At 39.2% G+C, this 14,749-nt stretch overlaps 1 protein-coding gene across 1 annotated transcript in view; it reads left to right on the forward strand.

The window, feature by feature from the left end:
* DGKI (diacylglycerol kinase iota) overlaps nucleotides 1-14,749 on the forward strand; it is a 414,447-nt gene that overhangs the window by 265,722 nt on the left and 133,976 nt on the right. The window contains 2 exon segments of the mRNA XM_040643960.1: nucleotides 4,683-4,882; nucleotides 10,454-10,516. Coding sequence (XP_040499894.1) covers nucleotides 4,683-4,882; nucleotides 10,454-10,516 — 263 coding nt within the window.

Genomic DNA, 14,749 nt, shown 5'->3' on the forward strand with positions numbered 1-14,749 from the left:
CTCTTTATATGATATGCATCATGTAAAAATGCATAGTAGCTAGCATCAAATGTGTGATTGGATCTCAGATTCTAGTGACTTTAGATTGCTTCCAAGATTAAAAAAATTCTACTTCAAGAAAGCAGAGTTAAATGTAGTATATACTGCACAGTTTTGAACATCCTATGCTCTCTAAGGAATATGGGCATATGTTTCTCTATTTTCATACACATCTTACCTGACTGCTCATATAACAGTACACTATTGTTCTAGAAGAAAGAATTTCATTTCCAGGACTTGGGTTTCATGGTTCTTGAAACGATTATGCTGATTATGTTTCTAAGAACATAAATTATTTGAAAACAACATCTGTGTAAGATGATTGCATAAACAGAAGAGTGTGGTTATTTGGGTATATGTATGTATTTTTGTGTATCTAAAATATTCGGAGTGGCCCTTGAAGAGACAATCAAATAGAATTACTGGATGGGAAAAGACATTGCTTCTTTTAGACTCTTTATCTTGTGATTGCAAGTTTCAAAACAGTAGTCTTCAATTCGTTTTCCTGGTTGAAATGCATTCCTACAAATTAAGATGATTCTTCGTTGGGTGCTTGGTAAACTGATTACCTTTTTTCTTCTTTTAAGATTTTATTTGTTTATTTGAGAGAGAGAGAAAGAGCACGTGAGTGAGTGGGGTGAGGGGCAGAGGGGGAGGGAGAGGAAGAAGGATAGAGAATCTGAAGCAGATTCCCTGCTGAGTGCCAGCCCCACAGGGGCTGGATCTCACCATCATGAGATCATGACCTGAGCCGAAACCAAGAATCAGACACTTAACCAACTGAGCCATCCAGGCGCCCCCTGATTACTTTTTTGGATTCTATGCAGACCATAATCAGACACTGTAATTTGTATTTATTTCTGCCACGATTTTTTGCCTTGATGGTTTTGAAGGCCTTTTCATGTTGAGTCTGTTTCTAAGTAATCTAAAACTCTTTAAGACAGTCCAAAGCATTATACAGATTGAGGCATTAGGTCACCAAATTTGCTGTGCAATTTGAAATCCAAAGATTTCAGTCTCCTAAACTATAAAGAAAGAAGAGCCCACTTTCTTTTTGTTAATTGAAATTAAAATATGTAAGCTCTTTTACATTTATGAATTAGAAAAGCTGAAAAATCACATGGAGAAAAATGTCTCTCCATGAGAAAAATCACGCGGAGAAATTCCCAGGGCTGAAGTATTACACATACCAGAGTGTATATTCTGTATTTTTTTTAGGAAAAATATTAAATGTGTGCTTATTTTGATAATACACATAAGAACCGAAAGTAAAAATATCAGTCATAGTTACATGATCTGTAACTATTTATATTTTGTTGTGTTTTCTTCCAATTGCTTTTTTCTGTTTTTAAACATATAGGAAATCATATTATTATAAAAAAAACCCATAGCACAAATGGCTGACTGCTCTTTCATATATAAATATCTCAATTTATATAATAATTATTCCCTTATGAAAAGCTTCCTTTATGAAATGTTGAGATTTTTGGATGTTTGGTGGTATAAATAATCCTGTAATAATTGCCCGTAAACCTCTGTTCACATTTCAGAATACTTTCTGATGACGTATCCCCACAGAAGAAATTACTGTCAGTGACATAAATATTTTAAAGCCTCTAAATAACAGTTATAAAACTGCTTTCTAGAAATTTTGTTCTGTTTACTTGCCCAACAGCAATGTACATGAATACCTGTTAAGAAGTAATATCCCACAGGTGCTGGAAATGTGTTCACAGATAGAAACAAAAAGCTATTATAATATTGCACCTGATGAAACAGAAGGAGAGATGAGAATAAAATGTCATCCCTGGAAAGAAAGCAAGCAATCATGTGTTTTGTCCATCCCATTATGTTCTCTTGAACAGCAAAAAATGAGAGTAAGGACACATTGTTGTTTAACTTCACTGTTACCTTGTGTGGTTTTTTGTTTTTTTGAAGTGTGTTTTTTTTGTATATTTTAATAGGCTGTTTATCTTTAATTGTTGAATTTCAGGAGTTATTTATTTATTCTGAATACAAGTCTTTTGACAGATATATTTAGTGCAAATATATTCTCCATCTATTCTGATCTTTTTATTTTCTTAATGTTTATTTTGACAAGCAGAACTTTAAACATTCTTCTGAATTCCAATTCTAGGAGGTAGGCTTATTTCATGTGAGGGCTTTCTGTGCCCTCCTGAAGAAACCTTGCTTATTCCAAGAAAGGTTGGGAAAATATTCTCCTTTGTTTGATTTTTGAAGATTTATAGTTTTAGCTTTTGTGTCTAAGTATGTAATTCAGCCCTAATTAATTTACGTGGATTATGTAAAGTACGTGTCAAGGTTCATTTTTAAAATATATATTTATCCAATTTTTTCCCAGCATTATTTGTTGAGTAGACTTTGCCATAGAATTGTCTTAGTGCCTTTGCCCTTAGATTGCATGTAGTTCTATTTCTGGACTCTCTCCTGTTTCATTGATTTATTTCTTCCTCCTCATAGCAGTACCACACTCTGTTGATTACTACAGCTTCATAGTAAGTCTTCAAACTGGTAATATGAATCATTCCACTTTGCTGGGCCTATTCCCTGATCCTTTGTTGCTCGGCCGCAAGTTGTTCTTAGCTGTACTGAAATGATCACTTAAGTCAATTAGATTAGAGCCACTATCTCATCTCCAGAACTTTTCTGATATATTTCCCTTGCCTTCAAGTACTTCTCAGCTGAGAACTCTATCCCTTCATTCACTCTTCTGGAAATGCGATTCTTCTTCTCCCCAAGGCTACCCTTGACTAGGCCTAATCACAAATAAAATGCAGAACCTACCAGGTGAGAACTTCTTCCTTTGAGTTTAACAGAATTGAAAACTGTTTTAAATACTTTCCAACCCCTTGGTATGAGAAGGGATGCACAGTGCTATAGAGCCCTCTTAAGTTATCTTCTCAGCCTCAAAGATACACCAGCAGCAATACCACAGACATGTAAACAGCTGTCCATGGCAGTCCCATTGGCATTTCAAAATCCATCCAAGATCACTGCGCAGCCACAAGAGGAATTACGGTAAATAGCTTTTCAGGATAAAGCTATTATTGTTAGCATAGCCGCATTATTTTTGGAACAAGTTAGAATAAAGGTAATTTTTAAAACATTTATTGGAAATACTTATTTTTCATCACTCAGGGTGGTCTAGGCTTAACCACAAATATCCCCAAGATTTGCTGGAGGGAATCATTTACAGGTAATAATATGGTGGTTTATTAGTGACAGACGTTTAGTCATCTGTTCAATCTAGCATCTATTACTCTTGTGAAAATTTCAAACATTGCCTTTCCGATAGCATGGGCCCTGATAGGAAAATGAAGACATCCCCTGAACTCAGCACACCCACTGCCATTTACTGCCCCGTTGCCCAGCCCTCAACAGCTTCCCTTCATGTCACAGGTGTGGCTTGAAATCTTCTGTCTTTCCACACGATACTCCTCCCCGTGATATTTGTCTCCATCTTCCTCCAAGCCTCATCCCCTTTCTTACTCCTCAAGCCCTTCTTTTACTTGCTGTCAGGTGGGAATGACAGACAGCCTTGGGTTGGTGGGAGCGAAGAAGAAAACATAACATACTTAGAAGCAAATTTAGCAAAGGATATGCAAGAACCTAAAAGTCACGCTGACACTATGAAACTATAAAACTTTGCTAAGAGAAATGAAAGAACAGCTAACTAGAGAAAGATAAATTGATAGATTGAAACATTCAATACTGTATGATTTTCCTTCATCCCTAAAAGGTAAATGATACAACTACGTAATAACATACACAACATAAAAATATATAGTATATAATTTAATATATATAAATGTATATGTGTGCATATACATATATTTTTTTAACTAATGCAGGAAAGTTATGTTAATTTGTTGTCCTTAATAACAGGCTTTTCATGTTAGATTGACTTTCCATTCTGTGGCCACCACAGTGAACTGAGCTCTGTGTTTGATTTTAATTCTCAAGGCTGTTTTACTTTTCGTAATGTTTGTAATTGAGTAATTCATATTATTTTACATTTCATTGATCTTATACAGATTAGAAGTAGCTTGAGGAGGTTTTTGGTAAAAAGAAAAAACCTGCCCAAGTTTGAAAGTTAACCAAGAGTGGGCTGCCTATTTAAATATGAATATATTTAATATATGATATATAGTTACATATTATAGCATATAACATATGTATGTATACATATATATGTTATGCAACTATATCTTCATATTTAAATAATATATAATATATATTTATATTTGAATTAGTATAAAAGCTGTCTTAAACTATGCTTTATGTCTTTTATAGTCTTTTTTCTCCTTATATTGGTTATTCAATGGGCATAGATAGCACAAGGAACAACTTCTGTATTAAAGTAATGTGATTAAATTAAGACTGCAAATACATAACACTGAAAATGGCTGTCGAGAATTTTTGGTCAAGCTCATCAAAGTTGAGAAATGTTAGTTTATGTTTGTTAAGGTGATTTATCCAAGGTTTCCCATTCTACTCCTGGCTAGCAAGTTTCACTATGTTTATCAAAGGCCTTTTGGTTATTCAGGGTGGACTTGGGGGTGCTAGATTTCCTGACTCTGAAGAACTAACTTCCAGACTCCTTTTGACTCTTGAATTCACAGGCTGCCCTGCAAGTTGGGGGCCATGGGGAAAGGCTACACCAGTGTCGGGAGGTCATGCTGCTCACTTACAAGTCCATCCCCATGCAAGTGGATGGGGAGCCCTGTAGGTTGGCCCCTGCTATGATTCGGATCTCCTTGAGGAATCAAGCCAACATGGTACAGAAGAGCAAGAGGAGAACATCTATGCCTTTACTCAATGAGTGAGTCTGCCCCTTGCCTACCTTTGCGAACACAAAGACCATGAAGAGAACGCCAAGCATGTGCATGGTCTAGGGGCCTTACCGTGTTGAGAAAGGAACAAGGTCCAAGAGACAGCAGTTCCTTGGTCTCTTTGACATATTTTTCTTCATATTTATTACACAGTGACCATATTCTTTTTTTTAGAAATAACTACTGTATGGTATACGAGATAGATAACTCTTCTTCATTGACCACTTTGGTATATATTTATTGGGAACAACAGAAAATCATGAAGAGTGATTCTAGGGTCATAAAATGCATCAAGATAAATATGTTCTGTTTTGTTTTAAGAAGGCTTGCTGTTGGCCTCCTTTTTACCCAGGTCACTTGGAGAGTGTTGTTTTCCCCAGCAGCAGGAGGTTGGCAGAGCTGGATGTTTCGAGCTCGCCTCTCTCCACGTTGCATCCCCTTCTGCGTGTTAGTGAGTTATCACTTTCCTGATGCCCCCATCTTGGGGTCCCAGGGACTCTGGTGCTTCAACTCAGTTTTATCATTCTGAGTGGCATCCTGTTGTCTAGATATAACCTAACTCATTATTCAATACCTAAGTATAATGTAACCCTCTTGCAACCCTTTCTTTTCTTAGGTGTTTTGATGAACTGATTTGAGATAAGGAGATAATAACTAGATATTTAGAGTATATATTCATCTCATAGCACCCCTTTATCTAATTTTTTTAATAGAGATGTCTATCTAGGGTTGGAGAAGGCTGGAGATTGGGACCTCTTTTTGAGTATCTTCTATATATAATGCCCATATGCCTAGTCTAACTCAAGGGAGGGCCATTTCTGGGCTCAGGCTTGGGTCATTATTCTGGCACAGTGAGCGACCCTCCAAGGTGCTACTCCTATTTGTGGCCTGTGGTGCATGGTTATTGATATGTCCTGAATGGCTGGCTTCCGGCAGCACATGTGAAGCAGGGCATGCTTTGCCACGTATCTATGGAGTCACTGTGACAATCTACGAAGTGCCTAGAATAAACGAGTGACACAGGTGCCATAGCTCACTGCCAGAACCTAACTTCACCTTGTTTCTGAGACGGCATATGTTGAGGAATAGCATTAGGGCTCTTAAAGTGTTTGCATTTTGGCATCTGCTGCTAAGTCTGAGGCTGGCGTGAGAGATACTCTCTCCTCTGCTTCCTCCTTTCCCAGAACCTCTCTGGACATCAGAGTCACTCAGCACTTTCCCCAGATCATTATCCAGACAGCTTGTTCAGCTATATGCCTTATTTTGTTTACATTTTACAGCTAGTGAAACTCCTAGCTCATTCCCAATGGTTTTCTTTTCTCCTTGCCTTTAGCTTCTATTAGGCTGGATAGACAACTGACAAGTTCATATGACAAAAAGGTAGGATGTCAACAACAGTATATGGTTGACCATATGCTCTCTAGAAATGTTAGCGTTAATCCATGAACCGCTGGTCAGGGAGAAAGCTCTGAAATACTAAATGAAAAGCCATTTTGGAGATAGTATGTCAGCAAGGCTGTTAATAGTTAAGAAGCTATAAAACTAAAAGTTCTTAATATCTACAGGCAAAGACCTCCCGTCCTTCTGCCTGGTGGTGCTGTATTTAATAACCTTATCAGACACGAAATTGTTTCCAGGTGCTTAGTTTCAACAGCTCTTGCCCTTGGAACTGAGAAAGAATTTGTATTTGTTCAGCAACTGTATAGTTAAGAATTCATTTGGGCTTTCTTCCCATATAAAAACAAATATAAATAGTTGTTTTCTTTTTGTACTTAGACTACATATGACAGATGACACAACGGCATAGATTTAGCTGCAGGGTGTTCGAGAAACAGTCTCAACTCAAAAATAGTTCCTTCCCGCCAGGGGGCAGTGGTGTGTCCACCTAAGCCTCCTCTGGCCTCAGGGAACCTCGATAATAACATGCTTTTCAGTACCAAAAAGAACACTTGTAAAACTTAACAAAGATATATATTACTACTGATGACGAATAACTATCAAAACACTGTATTTTGTAGAAAATCAGTAGAGAGAGCACATTTTCGAAGGAAAACCAAACACCTACTGATCTTGTCAAGTGTGTTCACTAAACCCCGATTGCTCTCCCTGACTACTCTTGTTCGTCCTCTGCAGTTCGATTCCTTCTTTCTATTTTACTAGCAATTCTTGTTTTGAAATCTGACTTCTACTGGGCTTCCAGGTGGAGTTTCCAGTTTGAGGGCTGCCTGGCCATTAAGACCTTTCTACAAGTTTTCTTCAACCTTCGAAGTCCTCTAGGCTTTTCTGTTTCAGCCACGATTGTGCCAAGTGGACTTCTGCAGCCAAGGCAGAGAGATAATTGAAAGATATTTCTTTATTTCCTTCCTTCCTTCCTTCCTTCCTTCCTTCCTTCCTTCCTTCCTTCCTTCCCTGTTTTCTTCTTTCTCTCTCTCTCATCCATCCTTGTTTTCTGCGACTGTTACTTCTGTTCCATTTGCCTGTCTTCTTTCAGAAGAAAGAGAACTGGTTTAAAATGTATGGAGAATTCATTTAGAAACCTCTGTGTGTGATGCGGATTGGGGGCCTGGGGAGGTAGGCAGTTAACTGTGAATAGTTGAGCATCAAGTCCTGTTGTTCCCTAAACAACTGGCTTCGTTTTCCACTTGAGCAATGGTGTTCCTCACAGGTTTACCTTTCTCTGGGAGATCACATCTGTACCCCAGATTTCATCTGTGACTGATAAGAGAATAAATTTCACATCTCTGTCTCCTATCCAGGCATTCCTTCTAAAGCCAGAGACTCATACGCATCTCTCTCAGCTGACATCTTTACCTGGGTATCCCCTAGCAACCTCCAAGACTGCAGGCCAAAACTGGGCTTGTTAACTATGCTCTCTTTGCTTTCTCTGCTCATCAGCCAGTGAGCCCTCTTCATTCACATTTCTCTACATGGAACCATCTACCCATTTACCATGTCCCTGCCATGGAGTCCTCACAGTCACCTGCACTGTTACACACCCCTACACACCCCACGTGGCCTCGGAGGCCTACCTTCTATTTACTTCCCATGTCTTTTTTTTGGGGGGGGGGGTAAAAGATAGATTTATTTATTTATTTCAGAAAAGGGAGGGAGAGAATCTTCAAGCAGACTCCTTGCTGAGTGTGGGGCCCGGCATGTGGCTTGATCCCATGACCCTGAGATGATGGCCTGAGCTGAACCCAAGAGTCAGACGCTCAACCATCTGAGCCTCCAGGCACCTCTATTCCCCATGTCTTTAACTCACACCACCTACCCCCTCTGCTTGTTCAAAGGCCATCTAAATCACCTCACCACAGCATCGCTAAACTATGCTTGTGATTCCTTACTTCTGGTGCCCTTCACACAATGCGTTTTCCAATAGACTAGTTAGATGGATCTTTCTAGAAATGTTAAACTTATCTTCCTTAGCTTTGCAGGCCTTTTGACCATCGCCATCATCGTCCCGTTCCCATGCTCCAGAGGTCATTGCTCATCTGGAGCAGTGGCCTGCCTCATGCATCCTCGTACTTTTGCACTTCTCTTGCTCTTCTTGCACTGCCTTCCTGCCTGCCTTTTTGTCAGTTAACTCTTGTTCAAGTTCAAGACTCCATTGAAATATCACTTTCCCTAAGAATCCTTTTTTATCTACTTCTAGCCGCTAGATACTCCTGTTAGTGTTCTAGGTTACATTCATCACACCATTTATCAAGAACAATATAGTTCTTGGTTTACTTGTCTCTCTTCCCAGCTTAGAGTTTTCCTCTTAGGGGGTCCTCAGTGCCCACCAGTATGTCTGAGACATGATTATGTGTTGAATATGCGGCTTGCACACAGATCAGATCTATAATCCTGTATCTGTTAACATTGCTCTGAGATTGCATCTAAAATAACATAGATCTAAAATCCATGAATATAAAAGTAATAGAGGTATGTCTTGATAATACTTCATATGAATAAATGGAAGATACGTACTTAAGAATTTCAAGATAGGGTTCACATGTATTGGATAGGTGGGGGAATTCCCATGAGAAATGGTTAAATAGTACGCCTTCATGATGCCACTAGATCTTCATTTATACAAAAAAATAAAATTATTTCCAAAAAATACTTCTTGGTCTATAATCCGATTTGCTATTACTATATAGAAACTGAAGGGCTAGACCCATCGTGTTCGGTGGAGCCCCAACCCCACTGCGACAGGAGCATATCTCATTTTATCATGGCTTATGAATCTATCCAAAATAAGAACTATAATAAATATCATCTGCCCCGAAAGTAATAGAAGAGATTTATCTAGGTTCATATTCATGTACTAGTAACGTGGTACCCAGATAAATTTGATGATGCCATTCAAAAGGCACCTTTGAAAGAGATCAGAAATTTAAAATTTCTCAGGTGGTTAGGGAGATCTTAAGCTAGCTGAAATCCTGAGCTCACTGGTAATTGAGACTACACTGTGAAAGGCAGTCATATACAGGGGCAAGATTTCTAGTTGGCAAACTTTGAATTGGGCAACTCGACTGATTGGATCCCATCATCCTGGCTGCTCAGAAGTGTTATTGATTGTAACTGATAGTCCTGTGAGGAAAACAAGGAGTTGATTCATGGGCGACGCTATGTGAGAATTCACATAACCCAGCAGAAAAGAGGGATGGGGGCGCTGTGCCTACTACAGCTACAGCGAAGCTCTTCAAATCCTCTGAGAGAGTGGAGGGAATAATTCTGTGAATGTGACAAGAAACTTTGAATTTAGTTTATTAAATTTAATGTTTCATCTTTTCTAATAGCTACCGAAGGTTCTTTCCTTTATAAAAGAAGAGAGAAAAGGGCAAAGTCTATGGTTTCCCTCCTCTACCAAGAGTATGAGTGGCATTACGGCATCACTGTGATCAATTTAGGCTTTCTCGGTATTACCTTCGGAGTCATTAAAGGTTTTGTTGAGCCACGCTTTTCAAGATGGTTGTCTTTTGACACAAATTTCCTCCAGAACAATGGAATCAAAAGGACTATATTGAAGGATTAAATTTACCTTCACTCTCCTCAAAGATGAGTTTACTATGCCAGCCTACCCCTCTCTATAGAGAGAGAGAGAGAACGAGAGAGAGAGAGAGAGAGAGAGAGAGAGAGTGTGTGTGTGTGTGTGTGTGTGTGTGTGTGTGTGTGTGGTGTGTGCGGTGTGTGCGCATGCGCGCGCATCCTCTCCTTGGATGTCTCAAATGACCTAGAGCAAGAGAGGAACACGAGGATGCCTCCCGCCCGCAGCCCTGCCCGGCGTCCGCGCTCCCGCTGCACCTGCCCTGCCCTGCGCTGCGCTGCGGTCCGTGGCTTGCCTTAGAGCCAGCCGCTTGCCCTGTGTCCTGTTGGCTTCATTGCTATCACCGGCTTTTTGGATTACGTCCGTGGCTGGCTGGATTTTCCTTTTCTTTTCATTCACTGTTTGGTGACGCGCTCATTTAATTTCTGTTTAAATTTTGTGTGTCTCTCTTTCTCTCTCCTGGCTTGTGCCCTGTCTGTCCACGCTGTTGTGCTGACTGTCTTCGCTGCTCATTCCCTGCTGCCTCTAGTATCCATCAGGTGCCAGCTGCCGACCTGCGGAGAGTATCTGCTCCCCCTGGCTCCTTCACCACGTGAGTACAAAGCCCGTCCGTTTCAACATTTTGTCTAGCACCCCCCTGTCCTGCTCAGGGTTAGACTCCTTGCCTCCTTTTCCCTCACAGGTCTGCTTCTCAGACAAGGACCCGCCAACCCGAGTTGCCTTCTTTGCCCCTCTGTGATTTGAGATGGTGCTGTCCAGTTCTTTGTGTTCTATTTGTCTCAGTCCTTTAAGGGTTCAGGTGTAGATTTTTGGTGTGTTACTTTAGGGCCCCCAATTGCATGCGGTTGTATAAAATTCCAGACTAAGCATTGGTTTTTATGGAAAGTTTGAAAGAGCCGTAGACCGTGCCCGTATCCGTAACTCAGGGGTGGTGGTGAAGGAGTGTGCCTGCTGCCCTTGACCTGTGAGTGGACTCCTAAAATTATGTGTGGAGTTTCGAGTGCATGCTCATGCATCTGGGCATTATTTGGGTGGGGAATCCAAGGTTGTAATAAAAAATGAATGACCAAAAACGGTCTCTGAGTTAGCAAAACACACTTCATCCATAGTTAATAATTTGTACTTAACGTATTCTATGCTTTTATTTTTTTTGGTGAAAAAAAATTTTTTTTAGCACTTTGGGATTTCTTTTACATGAAAAAGTTGTTGCCTCTGTCTTACCCTTTCTTCCTCTTACAGATACTTAGCTTTTGTGCTGGTCCAGGTACTGGTCCAGGTGCTTTACTTTAACTACTTAACTAATGACTCCCCCAACAGCCCTACGGCACGTGCAGTATTATCTCCATCCGTGGTCTTGTGGGGAATCTGATGCACAAAGTGGTTCAGGAACTTGCTCAAGGTCACACAGCTAACAAGTGGTAGACTGGGATGCACACGCAGATGGCTTGGCTTCCAAGTTCACACCTTTAGCAATTTACAGTTGGCCACCTTTCATCTATGAGGAACCTGTGTATTTCTTAAGCCCTCGTTGAATCATTGGCTTTTCAAGGAATTCTTTGTTGATTCTTGTTGTATTAGTTATGTTCTCACTGGAGTTCACTATTGATATACTTATTATAGTTCTCAAGGTTTAATGGGTCGGTATTAATTACATTAGCTCTATATGTGGGTGTGTAGGTGTGTGTGTATGTGCATTTGTGTGTGTGTGGTGCACTAGACTTAAGCTACTTGAAATCATTGACCATATCTTCTTGGGAATTTTTGTGTCCCCAGCCCCGATCACAGATCTTAACACAAAGAGTTCTGAAACCAAACAGAGTCGTTGGTTGGCAGAATGAATGAATGAAAGAATACATGTCTAATTGAATTATAGTGTCTATCATTGAGGAATATGCCAAAATGATTCCTAAAGTTCAATCATATAATCCTACCTTCAGACCTAGTCTTATAGATACACATTTATTCATTCATTTTTCTTTAAAATTACTTTGTACTTTGTGCAAGCATTACTTTGTACTTGCTCTGTGTCCACCGTTTTGTGCTTGGGATCTAGAGGTGAGCACAACAGAAAGCTGCCTTCATGGAACTTAAAATTGAGTGGGCAGAAAATCAACAGGAAAATAACATTTAATTTTCAATTTGGAAGTTATTCTGGGGGTATATCCTACATTCTACAAAGGGCCTCTTCAATAAATTGGAGTCCAAGGAATGGCTTTCAGTGATTTTCAGAGGCTGTACTCACAGAATTCAAAGAATCAAGCATATCAGCGATAGAGATGCATGTGGAATTTGTCCCATTTCTATCACAGTTTTAGTTGTATGATTTAAACCAGGCTCTTTTTAATTGGTACAATGGTACGGTAGACTATCACTATTGTGATAAGGTGTAATAGGCAGAAGAGCTAGATGTGGCCACTTTAAAACTTGAATGTTGATCGAAGATATTTTACATCTATATATGATATATTAAAAATTACATATTTTAGATTTTATATTTATATATCTCTGAAATATTTATGTAATAAAACTTAGAGTACTTTATTTTAATTTTTAATTTTTAATTTATTTTTTAAAGATTTTATTTATGTGGCAGAGAGAGAGAGAGAGCACAAACCAGAGGAGAGGCAGAGGGAAAGGGAGAAGCAGGTTCCCGGCTGAGCAGGGAGCCCAATATGGGACTGGATCCCAGGACCCTGGGATCATGACGTGAGCCAAAGACTATTTTAAAAAAAACCAAACCAACAGATAAGAAAACACTGTCAACTGGGCGCCTGGGTGGCTCAGTCGTTGAGCGTCTGCCTTCGGCTCAGGGCGTGGTCCCCGGGGTCCTGGGATCGAGCCCTACACCCCCCCCCCCATGGGAGCCTGCTTCTTCCTCTCCCACTTCCCCTGCTTGTATTCCCTCTCTCGCTGGCTGTCTTTCTGTCCAAGGAATAGATAAAATCTTAAAAAAGAAAACACTGTCAAGGAGCCTGGAGAAAAACCCAGGAACAAGCAGGGTGTTTACATATTATGGCAGTGGTTGACCGTTTTGACCCACTCTCGTGCTATTTGCTATTTTCAGCAATGTTTAATAACCACATCAATGTTGCTTTGGTCCTCATGAAAATCAGGACCCCAGTATCTTGGACTAAGCTTGTTTAATTAATTAATTAATTTTTTTTTGACTCCCGGTCAGCCATTCTCTGCTCAGAAAAATTCTTCTATAGATGATCTTTTCTGGGGAAAAACCTCTCTTTCTACTGTTCCTGTGGTAAATGTTGGTTTCCAAAAGCGACTTGCACGGTCTTTCTTTCTCTCTAGCTTTCTAAAAACTTTTTTTATTTTGTTTTGTTTTGTTTTTGATTGGGAGCAGGTCATGGTGGTAGCAGTGTAATGCATGGGTTATTAGGAATTGCAGCATGCTGCTAATGTCTGTGCACATGGGGAAGTTCATCTTTTTACAAAGAATCCTGAAATTTTATTTTTGGTCATATATGACCACATACGAATCCTGAGTCTTATTCAGAAGTATTTAGTGCTTTATCCAATCGAACAAGACAAAACAAATAGACTATTTCACCGCAAGTCTTGTGAATGTAGCTTAATGAATTATTGGATCAGTATTTCGATTTAAAAAATCTTTATAATTAAGTGACTTCATAGTAAAGTCCTCGCCGAAGGGCACATATGCACACTGAATTTTATGAATTCATGAATATTATAAATTTTATAAATTCATGAATACTGATGCTAAATGTTCCAACTACCAGCTCCTGTTCAGCTAATGCCAAAAATAACACAAAGTTATATAATTGTAAAACACCTTTCTAGAACTTTTATCCTTCACTGACTGCTTATTAAATTCCATTTTGTGCCTGTTTTCCACTAAAATGAAATAATATAAACCATTTATACCTAATTTAGTTGATTTTTCATCTTTTAAAAAATACTGAGTGCCTTCTTTAAGTACCAGGGGTTCTGTGGGAAAGTGGAGATTTAGAGATTATAAAGCTAAGGTTTCTGTCCTAGAGAAATGGACATGCCAGGGATTGACCTGTTTTGTTGCTTACAATACAATTACAATGCCATGTGGTAAGCCTCCAAGCACAGATTCTGATTGTATTTCCATGTGAATAAGTATTTATTACATTTGTTTTAATTTTTTTAGTATTTAAAATTAACATACAATAATTGACTTTTTGGTATAGAGTTGGGTTAAGATAGAACCAGCACCCTAATCAGGACACGGAGCATTCTACCACACCAGAGAGCCACCTGTTCCCTGCACCTCCCATCCCAAACTCTGGCAACCACCAATCACTATAGTTTTGTATTTCTGAGATTGCCACATAAATGGAATCATACAATATGTAGCCCCTCGCAACTGACTTCTTTCAACATAACATCTTTGAGATTTATCAAAGTTGTGACATAAATCAATCACATGTTCTTTTTTATTGCTGAGTAGGATTCTATTGTATGGATCCTTTCATTTATTTACCTATTTACTTGTTGAAGGACATCTGGGTCATTTTCAGTTTTAGGTGGTTAGGAATAGAGCTGCTATCAACATTGATGAACACGTTTTGTGTAAATATAAATTTTCATTTCTCTAAGAGGTTAAACACCTAGGAAGGGAATTCCTGGGTCATATGGTAAGGGTATGGTTGAACTTCATAAGAAATTGACAAACTATTTTCTAGAGTGCAAATTTTGCATTTCTACCAGCAGTGTATGAGAGAGAGTTCCAGTTGCTCCACATCCCTGCCAGCCCTTGGTATTGGCAGCACTTTAAATTTTTCATCATTTAATCATTGTAATGAGTGTCTTTTCATTATTTTCT

The sequence above is a fragment of the Ursus maritimus genome, unplaced genomic scaffold (genome assembly GCF_017311325.1).
Source record: "Ursus maritimus isolate PB19 unplaced genomic scaffold, ASM1731132v1 scaffold_3, whole genome shotgun sequence".
NCBI lineage: Eukaryota > Metazoa > Chordata > Mammalia > Carnivora > Ursidae > Ursus > Ursus maritimus.